This window comes from Equus caballus, chromosome 5 (genome assembly GCF_041296265.1).
Source record: "Equus caballus isolate H_3958 breed thoroughbred chromosome 5, TB-T2T, whole genome shotgun sequence".
NCBI classification, from domain to species: Eukaryota; Metazoa; Chordata; class Mammalia; order Perissodactyla; family Equidae; genus Equus; species Equus caballus.
In genome coordinates, this window is record NC_091688.1 from 25,554,435 (window position 1) to 25,580,162 (window position 25,728).

Sequence of the window (25,728 nt, forward strand, 5' to 3'; positions counted from 1 at the left end):
CTGCAAACAATATTGATCATAAAAATGTTCAGTTGTGAAAACTGACAACCAAAACTGAAATACAACTATACTGGGGAAATGGGATGTGGACAAATGGATGAGGCAAATGAAATAACATTTTATTATTTTCATCATGATTAAAACTACTCAATTTTATTTTTATTTACTTTCACTGATTGGTTTTACTCGATAAATGTAGATAGTCATTTCATATGTATTAACTGGTTTAACCCTGACAACAACACAAGAGGAAGACAATATGTTACCCCATTTTATAGATGAGAACAGTGAGATATACAGGCTCCGTCACCTGCCCAAGGTTACACAGTTAGAAGGAGGTAGGAAGACAGCATTAGAATCCGGGAGTCTTGACTCCAGAACCACATACTTAACCACCATGCTAATCTACTTGAACTCTTTACCTACCATAGCAGGAAAGCAACAGATGTCTAAATATTTTCAAAATAAAGAAATAGCAGAGAAATTTTATTTAGAATATGAAGGTAAGCAGAACAAAGGACAGCCAAAAGGGTTGAGAGCCTTTGCCTCCAGGTGTGGAATTGGCGCGAAGGATGGAAGGGCTAAGGGAATGCTCTTATTAGCTGTGTAAGAAGCGCTACTTTGATTTAAAAACCAGAGCTTTCACTTCTGGAAAAGAGAGAACTAAGACAAATGTTACATACATCATAATTCTGCTTGAGTCCAGACCTGCTGCAGCTTCACTTTTAAAAGTGGATCTACTACAAACTAACATCACAAGTTCCCTGTGTATTAAAACCCTTTAAGGTGAAATCCCACTATACCATTTCTACTCTCTTAGTACACAGACTACGGCTTGTTACCTTGCCTCCTCTAGAACTGTCAAAACCTCAACCTCCACTCAGATACAGAGAACAGATTGGTGGTTGCCAGAGGTGGGGGGTGGAGGGAGGGCAAAATGGGTGAAAGGAGTCAAAAGGTACACACTTCCAGGTATAAAATAAATAAGTCACAGGGATATCATGTACAGCATGACAACCGTATGGTTAATAATACTGTATTGTATATTCAAAAGTTAAGACAGGTAAATATTAAAAGCCCTCCTCATCACAAGAAAAAAAGTTCTGTAACTGTGTGGTGACAGATGTTAATCAGACTTATTGCAGAGATCATTTTGCAATATATACAAATATCGAATCATTATGTTATATACCTGGAACTAATATAATGTTGTATGTCAGTTATACCTCAATACAAAAAAACTTAACCTTCTAAAGAACCACTATATTAAAATCAACTGAGAACATTTATTCCTGAAAGATACTTTTAGTTGAGAAAGTCCTTGAAAAATCAAATAATTATCCCTACCAGAATGAAAGACAAACACTAAGCAATTGTTTTTAAATTAATTTCAAAGATGATAAATTCATTTAGACAATAAACTACTCATAGTCAACAACTATAACATAAATATCTCTTAATTTTTACATGTAAGTCTATATTCTATTGATATTAATACTATACCTGGTCGTCTTCTCCTTCCTACCTAAGCTCACTTTCTGGGTGATCTCAACTAGCCTCATGGCTTTGAATACTATATACCTCCAAATTTATATCTCCTACCCTGACCTTTCTCCCAAATTCCAAATTCAGATATCCAACTAACTGCCTTCCTAACATCTTTAGTAAACAGGTATCTCAAAGTTAACACGTCCAAAACAGAGTACCTGATTTCTATGCACCACTGTCTTTGCCCCACCAGCACCTACCTCAGTCTTAATAGAACTACCATTCAGAAGTGATACCGAAATCTAATAGTCTTCCCCTCTTTCCCTTCTGCCCCCCAGGATTAATCAATCTTCAAATTTTGTCAATTCTACCTATAAAATATATCCTAAACCTAAGCACCTCTCAACTTCTCCCCAACTAACACTATAACCCAAGCCCCATCATTTCTTACCTAGACTACTTCAATAGTTTCCTAACTACTTCCACTTTTAACCCCTAACAGATCATATATTGCAAATCACATCAATCCCCTGCTTAAAACCCTCTTTTAGTGACCCATTGTGTTTAGAATTAAGCACAAACCCCTTACCCTAACCTGTAAGTGCATACATGATCTGGATACCACCTACCTCTCCTATCTCATTTTGGAAGACTTTCCACTCTCATTCACCACTTATTCAGCCATACTTCTTTCAGTGTCTTGGACATGCAAAGCCTTACTTCCATATCAGAGCATTTGCATTGTCCTGTTCTCTAACTATGACCTTCCCTGATCTTCACATTCTAGTTCCTTGTCATCATGCAGATAACAGCTGAAATGTTACGTCATCAAAAATGCCTTACCAGACTATTCTATCTGAAGACACACACACTCTTACTCATACACACAATTGTGTTCTATTTTCTTGATAGCATTTACAGCTATCTAGAATTATTCTATTTGTTTAGTGTCTGTTTCCCATCGGCCCCAAGAATTTAAGATGCATGAGAGCAGGTAAGTTGTCTTATTCACCACAATATCTCCAGTATCTACAACAGTATCTGGCACTTAACCATTTGCTGAATAGATTAAATATACAAGAATACACAGATACACAAAAGGAAGATAACACAAGAAATTTATTCCCCAACCTGCAAAACCAGTAGGCATTCTATAGACTTGGTTTCTAGCAACTACACAAGGAGACGGCTGGCTACATTGGTAGTGGACCTCTGCTACCTCTTTCATGACACTGCAACTCATAAACCCTCACCACCCCTTCCACCAAAGAGTAAAATGTTACTGGAGAGTAGAAGACACAAAAAAATGGCCATAGAAGCCAACTTAAAAAAAAAGACAAGAAAGAAAAGCCAGACCCTGCCTGCAACCCTAGGGCCTTAGATGTAGAGGTTCTTGAGAAATGTATGGAGAGGTTACAATATCACACAACCAACAGAACCACATTAGTAATAGGGCCTTTCCCTTCAGCTTTTAGACTCTCTTACTCATCTAAGTCAAGAAAGGGATGAGAATACCCAGGGGGACTTAGTCGCTATTCTACGAAAACAAAAAATAGAGACAATGCCAAGCCACTTGCAGTAAAACTATCATATAGATGCAGTTTGTCTTCAGTGTCTTCTATTTAGACTGTCCTTGGCATCTAAGACCTACTCATTCTGGACACTGTCCTAAATTGTCCCACTTCTGCTATTCACCCACGTACCCACATACTGTCCTGGGTATCATGCTTTCAGGTCCACAATTTCCCACTTTCCACAATGAAAGTAAAATAATCTGATATACTGTGATACTGTGTTTAGATAAGAATACTGGAGGACCAAGGAATAAGTTCCCATCTTCTCTGCCCAGATAATACATTTTGAAATGAATTTCTAATAATTATATAGAACCTAAGTATAGCAAATATCAGGGATGAGAAACCATGGACCACTGGTGGGAAAGACATTTCAGAAGAAGCAGGTTCTATTAGTGACCTTCAAATCATACCATGTGAACATCTGCACACTCTATAAACACAGGTTAAAGAGACAGTCAACCTCATTTGAAACTACCTCAACATAATAAAGGCCATATACGACAAACCCATAGCCAACATGATACTCAATGGGCAAAAACTGAACCCCATCCCCCTGAAAACAGGAATGAGACAAGGATGCCCTCTATCACCACTCTTATTTAACATAGTACTGGAGGTTCTGGCCAGAGCAATCAGGCAAGAAAAAGGAATAAAAGGAATCCAAATAGGGAGGGAAGAAGTGAAACTCTCGCTGTTTGCAGACGACATGACCTTATATATAGAAAACCCCAAAGAATCCATTGGAAAACTGTTAGAAGTAATCAACAACTACAGCAAAGTTGCAGGGTACAAAATCAATTTGCATAAATCAGTAGCATTTCTATACTCCAGTAATGAACCAACAGAAAAAGAACTCAAGAATACAATACCATTCACAATCGCAACAAAAAGAATAAAACACCTTTATACCTTGGGGTAAATTTAACTAAGGAAGTGAAGGACCTATATAATGAAAATTACAAGGCCTTTCTGAGAGAATTGGATGACGACATAAGGAGATGGAAAGACATTCCATGTACACGGATTGGAAGAATAAACATAGTTAAAATGTCCATTCTACCTAAAGCAATCTACAGATTCAACACCATCCCAATCAGAATCCCAATGACGTTCTTTACAGAATTAGAACAAAGAATCCTAAAATTCATATGGGGCAACAAAAGACCCCGAATTTCTAAAGCAATCCTGAGAAAAAAGAACAAAATGGGAGGCATCACAATCCCTGACTTCAAAACATACTACAAAGCTACAGTAATCAAAACAGCATGGTACTGGTACAAAAACAGGAGCACAGATCAATGGAACAGAATTGAAAGCCAAGAAATAAAACCACACATCTATGGACAGCTTATCTTCGACAAAGGAGCTGAGGGCATACAATGGAGAAAAGAAAGTCTTTTCAACAAATGGTGCTGGGAAAACTGGAAAGCCACATGTAAAAGAATGAAAATTGACCATTCTTTTTCACCATTCACCAAAATAAACTCAAAATGGATCAAAGACCAAAGGTGAGACCTGAAACCATAAGGCTTCTAGAAGAAAACGTAGGCAGTACACTCTGACATCAGTATTAAAAGGATCTTTTTGGACACCATGCCTTCTCAGAGAAGGGAAACAATAGAAAGAATAAACAAATGGGACTTCATCAGATTAAAGAGCTTCTTCAAGGCAAATGAAAACAGGATTGAAACAAAAAAACAACCCACTAACTGGGAAAAAATATTTGCTAGTTATATATCTGACAAAGGCTTAATATCCATAATATATAAAGAACTCTCGCAACTCAACCACAAAACATCAAACAACCCAATCAAAAAATGGGCTGGAGACATGAACAGACATTTCTCCAAAGAAGATATACTGATGGCCAATAGGCACATGAAAAGATGCTCATCATCGCTGATCATCAGGGAAATGCAAATCAAAACTACACTAAGATATCACCTTACACCCGTTAGAATGACAAAAATATCTAAAACAAATAGCAACAAATGTTGGAGAGGTTGCGGAGAAAAAGGAACCCTCATACACTGCTGGTAGGAATGCAAACTGGTGCAGCCACTATGGAAAACAGTATGGAGATTCCTCAAAAAACTAAAAATAGAACTACCATACAATCCAGCCATCCCACTACTGGGTATTTATCCAAAGAGCTAGAAGTCAGCAATCCCAAAAGTCCTATGCACTGCAATGTTTATTGCAGCACTGTTTACAATAGCCAAGACGTGGAAGCAACCTAAGTGTCCAGCAACAGACTAATGGATAAAGATGTGGTACATATATACAATGGAATACTACTCAGCTGCAAAACAGAACAAAATCATTCCATTTGCAATAACATGGATGGACCTTGAGAGAATTATGTTAAGTGAAATAAGCCAGCGAGAGAAAGATAATCTGTGTATGACTCCACTCATATGAGGAATTTAAAATTATGGACCAAGAACAGTTTAGTGGATACCAGGGGAAAGGGGGGGGGGTGGGCACAAAGGGTGAAGTGGTGCACCTACAACATGACTGACAAACATTAATGTAAAACTGAAATTTCACAAGATTGTAACCTATCAATAACTCAATAAAAAAAAAAGAGACAGTCAACCTCATTTATAAGAGAAATGAAAATTTGAATGACACTGAACTATGATTTTTTACTTACCAGACTAGTGAAGAAGAAAAATCCAAAAGTTTAAGACACACTCTGTTGGCAGAGCTGTGAATTCATATATTTCTGGTGGGAATGCAAAATGGTACAATGCTTAAGGACAGAAATTTTACAATTTCAAATAAAATTATCTAAGAAGTACTCTTTGACTCAGCAACCCCAATTTTAAGACTCTACCTAAAAACAGACCACTAATAAGTAATAACACATGAACAAAGAAAGAGACTGAAACTCTAAAAAAGAATCAAACCGGAATTCTGGAGCTGAAGAACTCAATAAGTGAGATAAAGAATAAAGCAGAAACATTGGAAATAGAACAGACCATATGGAAGAAAGAATTAGTGAGCTCAAAGATAGAAATCTAGAAATGATCCACATGGAAGAGGAGAACTAAGATTTTTTTTAAATGGAGAAATTCTATGAGAAATATCCAATTCAATTAGGAAAAGCAACATAAGGATAATTGGTTATCTCAGAGTGAGAAGGGAGCAGATAACTTATTTAAAGAAATAATATCTGAGAACTTCCCAAACCTGGGAAAGGAACTAGATACACAAGTACATGAAGCTAACAGAACACCTAATCATTTTAATGCAAAAAGACCTTCTCCATAAAACTGTCAAAAGTCAATGAAAAGGAAAGAATCTTAAGGGCATCCAGGGAGAAAAAAACAGCAACCTACAAAGGAACCCCCATTAGGCTATCAGCAGATTTCTCAACAGAAACTATTATAGGCCAGGAGATCGTGGAATGATACATTCAAACTATTAAAAGATCAAAACTGTCAGCCAAGAAGACTCTATCCAGCAAAGTTATCTTTCAAATACGAAGGAGAAATAAAGGCTTTTCCAGACAAACAAAAGCCAAGAGAGTTCATTGCCACTAGATCTGATTTGCAAGAAATCTTGAAGAGAGCTCTCCTACCTGAAACAAAAAGGTAAAGGTATACAAAACTTCAAATAAGGTGACAAATAGACAGAATAGAAAATTGCAACTCTGTATCAGACTAAGTTATTAAACATGTAATTATAACATAAAGGTTAAAGGCAAAGGAAGCATTAAAAATAACTATAACCACTTCAAATTGGTAACAAACTCACAATACAAAAAGGGATAATTTGTGACAACAAAAATATCGAAGGTGAAGAGGAAAAGGACAGAACCTGCATAGGCAAATGAAGAAAAGATGCTATCAGCAGAAAATGGACTATCTCATCTATGAGATCTTTTAGACAAACCTCATGGTAACCACAAAACAAACATTCAGAGCAGAGTCACAAAACATAAAAAAAGAGGAAACTGAGAAACACATCACAGAAAACCACCAAATTGAAATGGCAGATAGAAATACAAGGATAAAGAAACCATGGAAATATAGAACCACCAGAAAACAAAAGACAAAATGGCAGTATTAAGCCCTCATATATCAATAATCACCCTAAATGTAAACAGATTGAATTCACCCATCAAAAGACAAGTGGCTGGAAACATTGAAAAAAAAAAGAGAGGCCGGCCCCGTGGCTGAGTGGTTAAGTCCGCACATTCCACTGCAGGCAGCCCAGTGATTCGTCGGTTCGAATCCTGGGCGCGGACATGGCACTGCTCATCGAGCCACACTGAGGCAGCATCCCACATGTCACAACTGGAAGGACATACAACTATGTACCAGGGGGCTTTGGGAAGAAAAAGGAAAAAAAAATCTTAAAAAAAAAAAGAATATCCAGCTATGTAGCAGGGGGCTATGGGGAGAAAAAGTAACAATAAAATCTTCAAGAAAAAAAAAAGACCCAACAATATGCTGCCTCTGGGAGACTCATCTCAGCTCTAAAGACAAACACAGGCTCAGAGTGAAGGGATGGACGATGATACTCCAAGCAAATGGCAACCCATAGAAAGCAGGTATAGCCATATTTATATCAGACAAAACAGACTTCAAGCCAAAAAAGATAACAAGAGACAAAGATGGACACAACAGAATAATAAAGGTGACAATCTATCAAAAAAAATAACATTTATTTATATGCACCTAACATAGAAGCACCAAAGTACATAAAGCAGCTCTTAACAGACCTAAACGGAGAAATGGACAGCAATACAATAATAGAAGGGGACTTTAATACCCCACTTATATCAATGGACAGACCATCCAGACAGAAGGTCAACAAAGAAACAGTGGCCTTAAATGAAACACTAGACCAGATGGACTTAATAGATATATATCGAACATTCCATCCAAAAGTAGCAGAATACAAATTCTTCTCAAGTGCACATGGAATATTCCCAAAGGTAGACCATAAGTTGGGAAACAAAACAAACCACAATAAATTTAAGAAGACTGAAATCATATCGAACACCTTTTCTGACTACAATGGTATGAAACTAGAAATCAACTACAAGAAGAAAGCTGGAAAAGCCACAGATACGTGGAGACTAAACAATATGCTACTGAATAACTACTGGATCAATGAAAAAAAATCAAATGAGAAATAATACTTGGAGACAAATGAAAATGAAAACACAACATACCGAAATCAATGGGATGCAGCAAAAGTGGTACTAAGGGGGAAGTATATAGCAATACAGGCCAACCTAAAGAAACAAGAAAAACCTCATATAAACAGTCTAACACTACATCTAAAAGAATTAGAAAAAGAACAAGTGAAGCCCCAAATTAGTAGAAGGAAATAATAAAAATCAGAGTAGAAATAAATGAAACTGAGACTAAAAGGGCAGTAGAAAAAAATCAATGACACTAAGAACTGGTTCTTTGAAAAGATAAACAAAATTGACAAATCCATAGCTAGACTAAGAAAAAAAGAGAGAAGGCTCAAACAAATAAAATCAGAAATGAAAGAGAAGAATTTACAATGGTGACACTATTTTAACAGCAAAAATCTAAGAACAAAGTAATTTCCATTGGCAGGAAATTAGTTGAATAAATTATGGTATGTTCACATAATGGAGTACAATGCAGCCAGAAAAAAGACTGAGAGGAATCTCTTACTGCTGATTTGAATTTAACTAGGATATATAGTCAGGTTTTTAAAAAAAGCAAGATACAAAATCTATACAGTATTTTACATCTTGTAGAAAGGATGAGAAATAAGAACATATATAATATATATTCTGTATTTCTTTCATATGATGTATATGGATATTCTTCTATACATGTATAAACAACTTAAAAAATCCAGAATGTGGGACATTCTAAAATCTACCAGGTTGGTCTCTTAAAAAGGCTACACAGCAGAAGCAAATACAGAAAGTGATACAACTGTTGAATTTGGGTGGGGAGTCTATGTGGGTTCACTATTCTATCATCTTTTTTGTGTATCTGAAATTTTTCATGATTAAAAAAAGGAAAATATAACTTGAGATATATTAATATACTTCAATGGCTTCCCATTTCACTTACGGAAAGGTCAAAATACTTTCAAGACCTACAAGACCCTATACAATCTAGTCCTCTATTTATTACTTGTCTGGCTTTATCTATCTATTCCTTTCTCTGTCACATGCTTCAGCCATGCTGGCCTTCTTTCTGTTCTTCAAGCAAGCCAGGCACACTCCAACCTCAGGGTCTTTTTACTTGTTCCTTCTGTCTGGAATCTTCTTTCCTCAGATAATTGTCATGGCTTACTCCCTTCATTCCAATCATTACTTAATTTTCATTCTCAATAAGGCATTCCCTTACCACCCTAAACTGCTGAAGAGGTACGTTGCAAGCCCTATTTCCCTTTCTCCATATCACTCAACACTTCCTGAGACAGGACATGCCTTATTTGTTACCACTCTCCCTCCTCTAGAAGGGAAGCTGTGTCACGAGGGCAGCCATTTCTATGTGCTCTATTCCCGGCACCTTTAACAGTTCCTGGCACATATATATTGGTAAAATTTAAAAATGTATCAGGGGTCATTATGTATTTTGAACCCTAACTTTCACTGACTATACACAGTGCAAACAGCCTCTCCCATTTTGTGGCTTGTCTTTTTTACTCTGCTTATAGTATCCGTTATTGCACAAAAGTTTTAAATTTATAATTAAACTTTTAAAATGGTAAAATCTATTAATCATTTCCTTCAGGGGTTGAGCTTTTTGTGACTTGAGAATTTGTTTCCCATACTGAAATCATATAGTATGTACACCAAATATTCTCCTGAAAGTTTTAAAGTTAATCCAAAAAGAATTTATATTAGTTTATAGCATGAGGCACAGGCCTACTTTTATTTTTTTCCATATGGATAACCACTTGTCTCAGCATCATTTAATAAGTAATCGACCCTTACTCCACTAAATTGTGATATCACCTTTTATGTAAATTAAATCTCTATGTATGTGAGGATCTGTTTTTGTTCTTTCTATAGTGTCTCATGAGACTATTTGTATCTGGGCCAATTCTATACTATCCGAATTACTGCAACTTTACAACAAGCTCTGTAAAGATCAGCACGGCAAATTCCTGAAGCAGAGATGGCTAATGGCCTCCAATATCCATTCTCTCTCTCTCTCTCTCTTTCTTTTAGTTATGGAATCAACCCTTAGATTTAGCTTGAATGGAAACCGGGCAGAACTATTCTCAGTTTTCCTTGCAGCTAGGCATAACCACGTGACCACGTTCTGAGCGATTACATATGAGTATAAATTATGTGTTTGCAACTTCTGGATCACATCCTTAAAAAGAGCTTCTTTCTCCTTTCCCCTTTCTGGGGACTGAAATGTGGACACAGTAACTCCAAGTGTGCCAAAGAAGATAACATCCTAGGGGACATTAGAGCAAGACAGAAGGAAGTGATCAGGTAGAATCACCTAACTCCATTCTGCCTGTCAGCCGGACTTTTACATAGGAGAGAAGTGCACTTTCTTGTTTAATCACTTGGTCTCTGATAAAGGAACCAAACGAATATCTTAATTAATGCATACCACCACCACCACGCCCCCACTATGCTTCTTTACTTAAAAACTATCTTAATTCTTCTTGGCTATTTGCTCTACCATACACATTTAAGAATTTACTTATCCATTCCCTGAAAATTCCTGTCAGGATTTAGACTAGAACTGCATTGAATTTATAGATTACTTTGGAGAGTACTGCCAATTTAAACACACTGCATATTTCTACCCATAAAAATTATTTATCTCTTCATTTGCATGTCTTCTTTTATGTCTGTATATAAAGATTTTTAATTTTCTTCATAAAAGTCATACATATCTTTTTTAGTTTGTTCCTGGGTATACCACAGATTTGACAATCCTCTAGAAGAGATCTTCTTTTATTGTATTTTCTAACTTTTTGTTGCCTATTATTTAGGAATGTAACTGATTTTTATATAGTCATCTTGTATTGATCAAATTTACTGAACTCTCTTATTCTATTAATTTATTTATAGTGTCTCTTGGATTTTCTATGTAGGTAATCAACATCACCTATGAATAACATTAGCATTATCCCTTCCTTTTAACCTTACACTTTCTATTTCTTTCTCCTGGCTTACTGTACTCACTATGATCTGCAGTATGATGCTCAACAGTAACATTCATGCTCCCAATGTTTCATCGTCAAGTATTTAATCTCTCTTTTTTTTTAAAGATTTTATTTTTTTCCTTTTTCTCATCAAAGCCCCCCCAGTCCATAGTTGTATATTCCTAGCTGTGGGTCCTTCTAGTTGCGGCATGTGGGGCACCACTTCAGCATGGCTCGATGAGCGGTACCATGTCCACGCCCAGGATTCGAACCAACGAAACACTGGGCCACCTGCAGTGGAGCGCACGAACTTAACCACTCGGCCATGGGGCCGGCCCCTAGTTTATCTACTTTTGACAGATACCCTTTATTAGGTTAAAGAAGTTTCTTTCTATTAGCAGCTTAAGAGCTTTTACTATAAATGAATGATAAATTTTATCAAATGCTTTTTCTGCTTATATTTAGGTGCTCATATGATTAACATGGTAAACCACAGCAACAGAATCCCATGCAACACTCCTGAGATGAACCAACTTGTCATATGTTTGTATGTTTTTTTCACAAAACACAGCTGGATTTGGTTTGCTAATTCTCACATTGACATTTGTAAGTAAAATTAGCATGCATCTCCCCTCTTCACACTCTACTAGTCTGGTTTAGTCTTAAGGTTACATTCCAGCCTCCTCAAGTAATCTGGGGTAATGTTCCACTTCTCTTGGTCTCTGGAACAGTCTTTAAAGACTGAACCCTTTTTTCTTTGAAGGCTGGTGAGCAGTTACCAGAAAAAAGTCATTAATGATTAATTCAAATTTTCTAGCAGTTTAAATTATATTTTCCCTGAAATTGTCCATTTCATCTATGACTTCAAATTTACTATCAAAAAGTCAGTTTTTTATTTTTGAAAGCTCACTTGTAACTGCAGTTATATCCCCTTTTACAAGCCGAATATTATTTACAAGTGGCTTCTGTCTGATTTTCTTAATTATCAATGCTAGAGATCTTTCCATGTCATAAGCCTTTTCAAAGTACTGGCATTTTGGCTCTGTTGATCTTCTTTATTGTATCTCTGCTTCTATTTCATTAATTTTCTATTATCTTTAGTCTTACCTTCTTTCTACTTTCTCTCAGTTTATGAGATAGCTCTAACTTCTTGCATTGAACGCTTACCTCATAAATTTTCATTCTCTTCTTTTCTAATGTAAGCATTTAAAGTACTGCTTTTTAAAAAAATGGCCACAAATTCCTTGGTACTACTTCCATGGAGAAGTGGGGCCTATGTCTCCTGTCCTTGAATCTAGGCAGGCCTGTAACTGCTTGTGCCAAGACAGTACGACAGAAGTGATACCATGTGCCTCCTTCTAAGTTAGATCATAAAAGAGTCACGCACTATCTACCTTATCTGTTAGAACTATGCCACATACCATGTGAGAAGTCAGTAAATGTATCTACAGCTCTAGTTTTCAGTTCCTGCTATGATTTTCGAATAATCCTTTATTGAAATGCAATTCAGATACCACAAATTACATCCTTAAAGTGTACAATTCAGTGGTTTTGAGTATATTCATAGAGCTGTGCAAGCATTACCACTGTCTAATTTCAAAACACTTTCATCACCCCAAAAAGAAACTCTGTACCCATCAGCAGTCAGTCTCCATTACCTCTTTCCCCCAGCCCCTAGCCACCACTAATCTACTTTCTGTCTCTATGGATTTGCCTATTCTGGACACTTCATACAGAATCATACAATATGTGATTCACATAAATAGAATCATATATATTTTATGTCTGGCTTCTTTCACTTATCACAACATTTTCAAGGTTCATCCCTGTTGCAGCATCAATCAGTACTTCATTCCTTTTCATTGCTAAATAATATTCCATTATATAGATATACCACATTTTGTTTATCTACTCATCAGTTCATAAACATTTAGGTTGCTTCCACTTTTTGATGTCTGAATAATGATGCTATGAATATTACTATACAGGTTTTTGTGGGAACATATGTTTCCAATTCTCTCGGGCACTTATCTAGGAATAAAATTTCTAGGTCATCTTAAAACTCTATCTTTAACTTTTTGAGGAACTGCCAAACTGCTTTCCAAAGTGGCTGACCATTTTACAACCCACTGGTAATGTATAAGGTTCCAAATGCTCCACATCTTCAGCAACACTTTTTATTGTCTTTTTGATTTCAGCCATCTTAGTGGGGGTGAAAATGGTATCTCGGTGTGATTTTGATTTGCATTTCCCTAATGATCCTCTATATTTTTGAACCCTGAGGGTTGCCTAACTTTTTCTTGGCTCAAACATGCATTTAAACGTATGTTTGCTACATTTTCTCCAGCATTTTTATGTGTTTTACAGCATTAAATTTTATATTATCTAGTTTATGATATTGTTGAAAAAAGAAATCCCTGTTTCTTTATCAGTCACTACATCTATAATTGTCCTTTCATAGAGAAAGTATGTAATAAATGCCTTTTAACTAATTGGTAGGCATTAAATAAAATTATTCAGATGAATTCAGCCAAATCAAATTCAGTCATTGATTTATTCATCCCACAAACATTTATTAAGTACCTTCTGTATATCCTATGCTGTTCTAGGCACTGAGGATATAGCAGTGAACAAGTCAGTCAACACTCCTGCCCTCTTGGAGCTTTTATTTTAATGGGGGAGACATACAGCTTCTGCCCAAAAAAGTAAATAACTATATAAGTGATAAATGCCAATGAAGATAGATGCTATTAAATACATAGCGTGATATCATTGAGATTAAAGAACAGAAAGGGATGAGGGGGTGATTCAGTCAGGAAAGTGTGATAGAGACAGTAACACTTGGGATGAGACCTAAAGGATTAGAGGAGTCAGTCACTCAAAGAGCTGGTGAGGAGAGCATAACAGAGAAAACAGCCTGTAATGAAGTCTATAGCCAGAAACAAGGCTGGTACAATTAATGAAGAAAAATAAAACCAAAGTGGCTGAAGCACAGTCGTAAGAGGGAGAATACATAGGATGAAGACAGTGAAATGGGCAGGGGTCAGATTATATGTGTGGTAAACTGAGTAATGGCCTCCCAAAGATGTCTACGTCTTAATCCCCAAAACTTGTCAATTTTACCTTAAATGGCAAAAGGGACTTCGCATATTTGGTTAGGTTAAGGATCTTGAGATGGAGAGATTAGAGTAGATTATCCAGGTTGGCCCAATGTAATCACAAGCGTCCTGAGAAGAGGGAGGCAGGCAATCAGAACGAGCAGCAGAAAACAGAACTGGAAGCAGAGTTGGGAGTGATACGCTTCGAAGATGGAAGAAGGGGCCACAAGCCAAGGAATGCAGGCAGCCTCTAGATGGAAAAGATAAGGAAACAGATTCTCCCCTGAAGCCTCCAGAAGAAAAGCTTGACCTTAGCCCGGTGAAACTTACCTTGGCTTCCAGAACTCTAAGAGAATAAATCTGTGCTGTTTCAAGCCACCAAAGTTGTGGTAAGCTGTTAGAGCAGCTACAGAAAACTAATACAGTTTTAGTACCTGGAAGCGGGGTGCTGCTACAAGAAATACCTAACAATATGGGAGTGGCTTTGGAATTAGGTAATGGGTAGAAGTCTGAAGAATTTTGAGGCACATGATAAAAAAAAAAAAAAAAAGCCTAAATTGCCTTGAAAAAACTTTTAGTAGAAATATGGATGTTAATGACTCTGCTAGTGAGGACTCAGAAGGTAGCGAGGAGAAAACCTACATCATCTTAGATCTAGAAACCTAAATGGTCACACACAGACCCTGGCAGAAACGTACACCTTAAAGGTGCTGCTGGTGAGAGCTCAATGCTATTGGAAATTGAAAGAAACGAGATGTGGTCACACAGTGGCAGAAAGCTTGGCTAAATTGTGTTCTACGGCTATATGGAAAGTAGAACTTGTAAACAATGTACCTGGATATTTAGCTCAGATTTCCAAGCAAAGTGCTGAAGGTGTGGCCTGGTTTCTTCATGCTGCGTACAGTAAAATTCTTTTTTTTAAAGATTTTATTTTATTTCCTTTTTTCTCCCCAAAGCCCCCAGTACATAGCTGTATATTCTTCGTTGTGGGTCCTTCTAGTTGTGGTATGTGGGACGCTGCCTCAGCATGGCTTTGATGAGCAGTGCCATGTCTGCGCCCAGGATTCAAACCAACGCAACACTGGGCCGCCTGCGGCGGAGCACACAAACTTAACCACTCGGCCACGGGGCCAGCCCCAACGTACAGTAAAATTTGAGAGGAAAGAGATAAATTGAGGGAAGAACTGTTAAGCAAAAAGGAACCAGTACTTGATGATCTGGAAAATTCTTAGCCTATCTAGATTATAAACAATGTTCAAATTACAGATTCAACCTCAAGAAAGCGTGCTCTGGAGACAAAGCCAAGGGCACGGCTAGACAACCTTTTGCCAATGCCTCAAAATGAACAAAAGGTCACAATATTAAGTGACAAAGAGGGCTCTCTGAAGAGATTAGACATGTGACTCATGGATCTCCTCAGCCATCTCAGCAGCAGCCAAAAACAGAAATGGAATTATCTAGGAAAGACCTGTGGAGATGCATCTTGTCTAATGGAATGAATCCCCATGACGTACTGAGAAGACGCACGGAAATCTTTTTTGAGAATATTGTACAAGCAGAAACACCGCCAGCTTGGACTGAAAGGAAAGAGAGAGGACAAAATGAAAGAAGACTGACACACTTCCAAATTGAACAGGCAGGAAACAGCTGATAAAACTACTCAAATATGCACTACCTTTGGTGAAAAAGGAAGGATGACTTCAAGGGTAGAGTCTCAAACCCAGAGAGTGAAGCTTCAGACTTTAGGGCCAAAAGCCGAAGAATATTAGTCTTAGGCCTTGAAACCTAAGAGATTTTCCTAGTTGGATTCAAAATCGCTTGGTACAAGTGACTCTTTTCTTCCTTCCATTTCATTTTCTCACTTTTGGGGTGGAAATGTCTGTAACTGTTATCCTATACCTGTTCCATCACTGCATTTTGAGAGCAGGTAACTTGTGTGCTAGTTTCACGGGTCTACAGATGGAGAGGAATTTTGAACCAGGCTGAATCACACTCCGAGTTTCACCCATACCTGACGTAAATGATTTAGATGATGAGGCTTCTGAGATGATGATATTTAGATGACACTTTGGACTCTGAGTTGATGCTATAATGTAAGGCTTTGTAGATCAGGGTAAGGCACTTCGATTTTATTCCAGATATAATGGGAATCCACAAAAGAATTCCAACCAGCAAAGTGATATGACCTGATTTACCTATAAAAACATCACTGGTATATACTGTAAAGAGCAAAAAGTGGGAGTAGGGAAACAAGTTAGAAAACTATCACACTAGGGTAAGCAAAAGAAGACAGGGACCCAAACTACAATGATAACAGCAAGATGGAAAAAAAGAAGACGGATTCAAAATACATTTTGAAGGTAGAACTGACAGAACTTGCTAATAAATTCAATGTGAAAGATAAGAGAATGAGAGAAATATAGGATGATTCTTAAGACCCGAACAACTAGGCAAACTGTTCTATTTGTTAGCTGAGATAGAGGAGACTGAGGAAGGTATAGGCTCGTGAGAAAATCAAGACTTACATTTTAGACAGGTCAAGTCGGTATTGTAACAGACATCCAGACAGAAATATCACGTAAGTAGCTTGATAAAAGAGCAGGGTGCTCAAGGACAGCTCAGAGCTGGATACATAAATTCATGTGGTATTTAAAACGACAAAACTAGATAAAATCAAACAGAGGGTAAAGATGGGAAAAAATGAAGCAAGCCCAGGACCAAACTCTGTTACGTTCCACTATTTAGAGATCTAACAGATGAGAGAAGCCAGTAAAGGAGGCAGAGAAGGAACAGCTAAACAGGTAAAAAAGCGGAACATGGGGCCGGCCCCGTGGCCAAGTGGTTGAGTTCACGCACTCCGCTGCAGGCGGCCCAGCGTTTCGTTGGTTTGGGTCCTGGGCGCAGACATGGCACTGCTCATCGAGCCACGCTGAGGCAGCGTCCCACATACCACAACTAGAAGGACCCACAACAAAGAATATACAACTATGTACCGGGGGGGCTTTGGGGAGAAAAAGGAAAAATAAAATCTTTGGGAAAAAAAAAAAGGCAGAACATAATGTCAGAGAGATTTTACCAGAATCCTCAATACTAATTACAATTATTCTACTTGATATAACTTTCATATGCTCTACTCTATGAAAGTCCAGCTTAAGGTGAAGAAGCTTTAGCTGTGAGTATTAATTTTGAAAATATTTAAATAACATGGGACGTCCACTAGAATAGGACACTGTACTGAATGCTGAGGGGATTCACAGATGGCCATTCAGAAACTTTTCCACGACAGGGCTACAGGGTGATGAATGTTTTAAAAATTTTAATCACAGATTTAAAATTCTATAGAAAAACAGAAGGAAGTGAAAAAGCTGGAGTAATATAGAGAAGTCTGGGCAAGGCGTGGTCTGAGAACTACCTGGATGGGAAGGCAGACAGCAATAAAGAGCAAGAAGAGCCATAATAAAAAGATGTGTTTGGATCATTGTCTATCCCTATCGAGACTATTGTCCCATGTGGCCTTCTGTTCCCACTGTAGCCACAGAAGGCCCTGCGCACATTTGATTTTCCTCCTTTCTAGCTGTCTCTATTCTCACCTTGATTTTTTCCTTCACCTGACCACAGTGTTAACAGCTTTCAATTCCAACTGACTTAAACAGTGTCTTTTGCTGTCCAACCAAATAAATTCTGTGTTTTAAAAAGTTTTAGTGGGACAAGGTAATAACTACAGATTTATTTAAAACATTTTTAGTAATTCTGGATTAATATGTCATAGTAGACTACTAAAAATGTTTACATAGAAGAAGAAAACAATGTATAAATTTGTCCCTTCCACTCTCATTTTAGATAAAAAGCACAAATCAACAAGGCTTATAGAGTGGAAATCACAATCCTAAATTTGAGATTTCACAGAACGGACTTCAATTTTCTCCTTTGAGGTGCCAGAGAAAAAAGGATATATATAAACTACACTTTAATAAAAGAAGGAGAATGTTTTTAAATGAACAGCAATCGCAGGCAGTGACACATAGATAAACCAGTATGACCACATCAAATTCACCTTTGGATTTAATTTTTTTCCACCTCTAAAGAAGCTGAGGCTTTTCAGACCTGTTGAAGACTTACCGAAAATATGCTCACATTTTCCTAGCATGCCAATCCTACTTGAGTATCACAAATACTGACACTGCCTCAAACCTTCTTAGGGTGGAATACTAGGGAGGAGAGTGCTGCTAGTTGGCCAGACTCAGGAGGGCGAAGTCAGTTTCCAAGAAAGATGCAAGAAAAAGGAAGTCTCCCAAGTTTAAAAAGAGAAAAGAGTACTAAACTTATGAGGATTTCTTCCCCTGACCTCCCCAGGGACATCTTTTCCTTTCTTCACACCATTTTACAGATTCATGATTACTTATGAGTGTGGGAACTCCCAAGGTTCTCCGGATCCTTGCAAATCTAGAGAATAGCTGACTCCTTGCCTCCTATCTAGTAACTGAATTACCTTTCCTGGGGCCACCTTGTTGAACCACCCAGGTGTCACGGGGCTCGTTCTAAGGAAGCATAGACAGTTGTTGGTGTTAAAAGATGTTGTGGTCTTTGGCCATGTTCCCGATTTGAATTTCTACCAACTCCTCACGTCTCTCTGATGGGGTACAGTAGTAAGACAGAGTCAATGGGAGATCAGCATGCACTCAGACTCCAGATTCTCAAAGGGAACAAAAATCAAACCCTCCATTCTTTGCCTCTTCATCATGTCTAATAACCAACATGCTAGAACCCCGGCTTTATCAGCCCATCAAAACCAAATAAAAAGTAACAACTCTCCACAACCACATTAGTAAGCAGCATGCACTTTATGGATGCTTAAGTCTATAAACACAAATAACAAATATTAATATTTGTTAAATTTTATACTTTACAACTCCAAATTATCTGCCATCTTACTAAAATTTATCATGCAGTGTGAAGTGCTCATTTTGTACTTAAATATCCATGCAGAGCATTGACTTACCTTTTCTAATACAGATAAGTTCATGTACTCCGCAGGTTCTTTCTCCACCTGTTAAAAAAATTTTGTTGGAAGTTAAAAACAGGACATAACCTGAGTTTGACTCTTACAAAGAATAGTTTTAAATTAGCTTCTGGAAATGACCTCAGAAAAAAGCATCCTAACACTTCTCTTTAAACTTAGCTACACACATGAATAGGATAAGCCAATATTCAGAATGTTCCTGAACCCTTAAATTAAGATCTTATAAAGTCTTGGAAAGAAGAAGCTTCATTCAAATATGTTCTTTTAAATGGCAAGCTTCTCAAGAGCAGAAATCCTATCACCATTTCCTAAGCACCTCTTCACATGATCTCGGAGGAAACACTGCAAGGGAGGACCCACTTTTGTACCTGAGGCTTAATATACACAGGTAAGTTATTAGGGAAGGATCAGTCTTATAAAGGCACTATTTATATTTTATCACATATACTCATACTGCATAAAATGAAATGTGAGCCTTTCCCCATTGTCCAGCCACCCACTCTTATAAACCTATACCGACAACAAATTTATCAATAGATAGTATGATGGTAAAAACTAGCACATTTAATCAAAAACTTATTTTATCATAATTACTATCAAATATTACTTTGATTATAAAATTAATATTATTAGTTACTATGGAAATAGATATTTCCTTCACTCTGAAACATAGCGCTACTACTTTAAATGAATGGAAGCTGAATAAGATTCTGTAATGTTCTATAGAAGCATGACCTTATAATTATATTGTGAGTTATGCTTAAAGTTTACATAATAAAATATTAAATAATTTAAATTATCTTAGCTCATTATAGTTTATTATGGACAGTTAACTTACAAGAAACAAATATCTTACAGCAGTAACATGAGAAATAAAAACCATGGTATCCACTAAAAAAAAAAAGTAGGTCATCTGGGAAGGAAGCTAAAAAACTAGAAAACAGTATTTCTATCACTAAAGTAGGTTAGATCTGCACTCTAACTTGGCTGTAACAATGCCATTGCTCCTTTACTGTCAACACGATAGACTAATCACTGGTTATCAGGAAGATAGACTTAGCAGGAAGAAACACTTAACCTAAAGCTATGATTATAAAAGAACTGCAACTCAGCAAACCTCAGTGCAAATACAGTGAGATCTTAACTGGAATACTACCAATGAGCAACTGATCACCTGCCGAAGGGCTAGCACGAACAATACCTACACACTACATTCTTTAAAACTGAGAAGGCACTAGTCAAATGACTGGAAGGAGAATATTTACCAAACTATAAGAAGAACTATTTTCAAGAAATTTAAAAGAATCACGTAATAACAATAACATAACTGTAATGTATATTGATGCCCTCACTAATGTCTTCACAGGCTACTTAGAAATATTTCTCATTAAGGCCCTTCTCTAGAAGGTAATACTAGTAACTTAGTTTGGATTATGTACTTATTTCATGTAACAAGTCTAAACTTTTTAAGGCCTGTAATTAAAACTAGACTTTCCCCCATATTTAATATAAATTGGTTAGGTTTTACACATCTAATCTTAAATATAACTGCATAGTTTTTACAAGGCTTAGTACCATCGCTAACAATAAAAACTATTATATTCTAAGGCTTTTCTGAAAGCTGCAGAATGACAACAAAAGCTAACTCTCACTTTTTAAAGTATTCAATTTATCTATATCAAATGAAAGAACCAGGGGCCGGCCCGGTGGCGCAGCGGTTAAGTGTGCATGTTCTGCTTCAGCGGCCCAGGATTCACTGGTTCAGATCCCGGGTGTGGACATGGCACCACTTGGCACGCCATGCTGTGGTAGGCGTCCCACATATAAAGTAGAGGAAGATGGGCACGGATGTTAGCTCAGGGCCAGTCTTCTTCAAAAAAAAAAAAAAGAACCACACAAATAAAAAACTAGGTCAAAGAATTAGTTTTAAATGTATAGACTCAATTGGTAATAATTGTCAAATTTGCCAAAGTATGCACAGAAATCACGTAACTAGAAAAAGCAAGTAAGATTGTGCTCTACCATTCTTGATATTTGTTCTGAAAATTCTAACCAACAAGTGAGATTTCACTGGTGTGCACATGGAACTCAAGAGCAATCGCTATTATTAATGAAACGAAAAGGAATATTAAAGATAAATAAATGCCAGACAATAAAGTAAAAATCAGGAGAAAAATGCTTATTTTTAAAAGTAGAAAATAAGAAACACAGTAAGTTAAATAAACTTTACTATGTTATTCGACACTGAAATCAATATTACTCTTATCCCCAATCCTTCCTAAGACCAGGAAGAGTATAAGGAAAAAAATATGTATTTTATATGTTAAATGTATATTTTAATGTATATGTTTGGAAGTCAAAAGGCTTAAATACTTTTTCAGTCAGAGATACAGTGAACTTTGTACAAATTTTATGCTTTTTTTTAATTTCTAAAAATAAATCTGAAAAGTTTCCGAGAGAAATGTCAAATTATTAAGCAAAAGGCAAGTCAATACAGGCATACCTTGACTTAGATGTGGTGGTGATGAAAATGTGGTTTACTGATTTTAAGAGGATAATGCACAAGGGAATGATTATTGATTTTTTTATTTTAGCTTTATTGAAGTATAAATCGACAATCAAGTTTGTATTGTGGTGATTTGATATACGTACAATCAAATATACATATCCAATATATAGGGAAATGATTATGTATTTATTTATTTTTATTGAGTTATAGCTGACATAACGTTGTGTAAGTTTAAGGTGTGGAATGCATTGATTTGATACATTTATATATTGCAATATGATTACCACCTTAGCCTTAGCTAATACCTCTATCATATCACGTAACTATTTCTTTTTTGTGTTGGGAACAATTAAGATCTAGTCTCTTAGCAACTTTGAAATTTAAAATACAGTTTTGTTATCTCTCAACACCATGCTGTGCGGAGATCTCCAGGGCTAATTTATCCACTGGTTGCAAGTCTGTATCCTTAAATAACATCCCCCCAATTCTCCCAGCCCCAGGCCCAGGGAACTACCATTCTACTCTGTTTTTAAGAGTTAAGCTTTTTTAGAGTCCACATATAAGTAAAATCATGTAGCATTTTCTTGCTCTGTCTGGCTTATCTCACTTAGCATAATGCCCTCAAAGTCCACCCATGTTGTTACAAATGGCAGGATGTCCTTCCTTCCCATGGTTGAATAATATTCCATTGTACACATATACTGTACCACCTCTTTATCCATTCATCCGTTGACAGACACGTAGGGTTGTTTCCCTCTCTTGGCTACTGCGAATAATGCTGCAATGAACACAGGAGTGCAGCTATCTCTTCAATACACTGTTTTCATTTCCTTATATGTAGCCAGGAGAGGGATGGCTGAATCATATGGTAGTTTTATTTAACATTTTTTGAGGAACCTCCATACTGTTTTCCATAGTGGCTAAACCAATTTGAGGGAACGATTACTTAAAGCAAGCAATTAGTCAACCTCTTTAGAAAAAGAGACGAGCCTTCTTAAATGAAGACTAAAATGAATAATCATCCCCAAAAAGAACTCTTGTATAAAAATAATTTTTCATACCTCAGATTTACTTCAAAGGCATAACAACAATAATGACTTGGGGACCATGTTATAGATAAACAAATCAAAGCACTAAAGATTAAGTTACTTGTCAGAAAAAATAATTACAATGCTAGGTTTAACAGGGTGAGAAAAATTTCATCTTTATGAAAATTATAAAACTCTTTTCTAATTCTTTAAGGTAATTTAAATAAAAGTGAACTTCTCAAAACTATTCTTGGAGATAATACTAGCATTGCTCTTTAAATAATCATCTCCGCAACATGGAAATGAGAAATAGATAGAAAATGACAAGCTTAGTCAAAGTTACCATCTTTTCCCTCAGGCAAACCCATGTACGAGCATGATGCATAAGCTTCTACAATTGGTCTAAGTACAGGGTGTAAGAGGAAATGGATATGTGTGGGCACACACGTGTGCTGTGAATATGTGCACATACGTCTCTGTCTATGAATGCACACACAATGAGAGTGTGTCTAGGAACTGGGAATATTTTTAAGTGAGGGTGGGGGACTTAGTATAAACTATGTACTTTTCCACATGTCTACAGAAGAAAAATATGTAGTGATGTTGTATGCCCATCAAAATACACCCAGGTATACAAAAATGGAATTAAACCCAAAGATTTAGTTCCTTTAAAATGGATCTAGGAGTTCTTTTAAAAACTGACTTTATTTTTCTACCATTTTATTCTAAGCATTAGCCTAAATCACTACAATTTACCGGTTCTATTAATTCCTTCTGTCATCTACTGCAAGGCTACTTTAAGAATATCTTAAATTCCATCTCATCTAAAGATTTGTCTCCAAAACACATGCATTAAAGTAGTCATGGCCTTTAAATTAATGTCGAGCTTCCGGTGATAAACTATTTTAGCTAACTCTTAAGCAGATCTATACCGCACATAATAAGCATGAAACTTTAAATATTTCCTATTAATGTAGCCAACTCTCCCCAACCAACTTAACCCATTTAGACCACGGTCGTTAATCTCTAGATACCTTACAGTTTTGTCCCTAATTAAGTCATTCAAGGAATAAGACCAATTTTAGTCCCTAATTGCAAACACAGTATTGTAGAAAGAGCATGGTTTCTGAATTGAGCCAGACTTCAGTTCCAAAGTCAGCATTACCTAGTATTGTAAACCTTGTGCTTGTTACTTAATCTTTGGAGTAAGAAAAAAATAAGAATAACTAAAGTCATTTGTAAAGTAGTAATAATAATAACTCGAGGACAGAAAATAGCTTTATCTTGTATACCAATTCTGTAAAAGTGGCTACTAGGGTGGGAGTGGAGGTAATGTTGAGAAGGATTCTGAAACCAAGTCCACAACTGGTAAAAGGAAAAGACGCTTTAACAAAACAGACGTGTGCCACAGTCAAGAAAGGGAAAAGTGGTGCCGTGCAATGCCATCCATGACTGAGACACTGGACAGATGAGGCCTGGCCCAGGTGGGCACCCAAACCATGTTACTTCCTTTGCACTCCTCACAAGCAAAATGCAAAACTTAAAGAAAACATGGATTTATACCCTGGGAACCGAGAAGAATCCGTCTAACGTTTTCTTTTCTCTTCTACCAGACCAGTTATCATTTAATTCAAACACTTTCCTGTGTAAATATTCCAAAACAAACATTAATCTTCTAATTCTTTTTAACTTGTCCTCTTTTTAGAATTTTTCTTTAGAACAGAAAAACTTTCAGGCCTCCAACCCTTTGGGAGTTACCCTCCCAAATTGGGATTCCTTTACTTTTTTGTTGTTCCTGTGCAATTACTGTAGCGTTAAAACAGTCTGAATAAGTCTGTTCTATATTTGCTTTTACAAACTCATTTTATCCATAATATTCCTATGCAATAACCACCCAAATTTTGAGACACATACTCACCCCCAGTCCAGCATCACACAGAATAACCGGCCATAACAATATCTTAGAGCACTTTATAATTTGCAAAGCATACTAAATACAGTATCTCTTTTGATCCATCAAAATTGATTCTAGAAATTGATTCTAATGAATTTATTCAATAACTTCTTCTAAGGGGTGTAAGTTTTATCTTATAAAAGTAAATTTATTCTTCACAAATAGAATCCATTTTTCCCACTTTGAGCCACTTGTTAATTCAGTCTTTCAGGTAATTATGTTTTTGACTGTTAGAAGCTAAGATAATATCACAAAACCTTGAATAAGTATATGCTCAGAAAAAGGTGTTCTACTTAATTTAATTTTCTAATTAACTGAGAATACCTTTTTGTTTTGACCACTGCACCAAATCACTTTTTAAAGCTAATATGCATTATTACATTAAGTTCAGAATACTGAAGATAATTTAATATTTCATTAAAATCTTCTATTTCTTGATGACTCAAAATATTAGTGTGAATATCAATTCTAATACAGCCCTTAAAATGTGAAAATAAGTGTACCACATATACACATGGATCCTAGAAGTTTGTTTTTAAATGAATTCCTAATAACGGCTTGTGGTGTTAGCACTAATTCCTCCTTCTAAAAAATGATAAATCAAGGGTTCCAATTTGGTAGGTTTCAACTAAGATTTTACCACATATGGACACAAAATATGCATGCAATCATTTTACTCAAAAGCTTGGGATGTTTTAGTTATAGCAGTTTGCCCAATCTTACATTATATCTATACAGGCATTTTCACACTAGGTATTAACTAGTTAGGATATGGAGGGGAAAGAATGAAGTCAGTTAAATGGCAATCAAATCCATGAAGACAATCTACTGTACTACTACACATATGCTATGCAGACATACTATAATTATTTTAAAGAAAGCAATAATGCAAACAGTAATACTCAACAAGTTGTATAAATAAGCCAACGT

General features: G+C 36.5%; 1 protein-coding gene across 2 annotated transcripts in view; it reads right to left on the reverse strand.

Annotated features, from left to right (window-relative positions):
* Positions 1–25,728, reverse strand: part of SYT14 (synaptotagmin 14) — a 250,430-nt gene that overhangs the window by 220,490 nt on the left and 4,212 nt on the right. For both annotated transcript variants that reach the window (XM_023640783.2, XM_023640782.2), the window contains exon 2: positions 19,287–19,334. In XM_023640783.2, the coding sequence (XP_023496551.1) occupies positions 19,287–19,334 (48 nt within the window). The remainder of the gene's footprint in view (positions 1–19,286; positions 19,335–25,728) is intronic.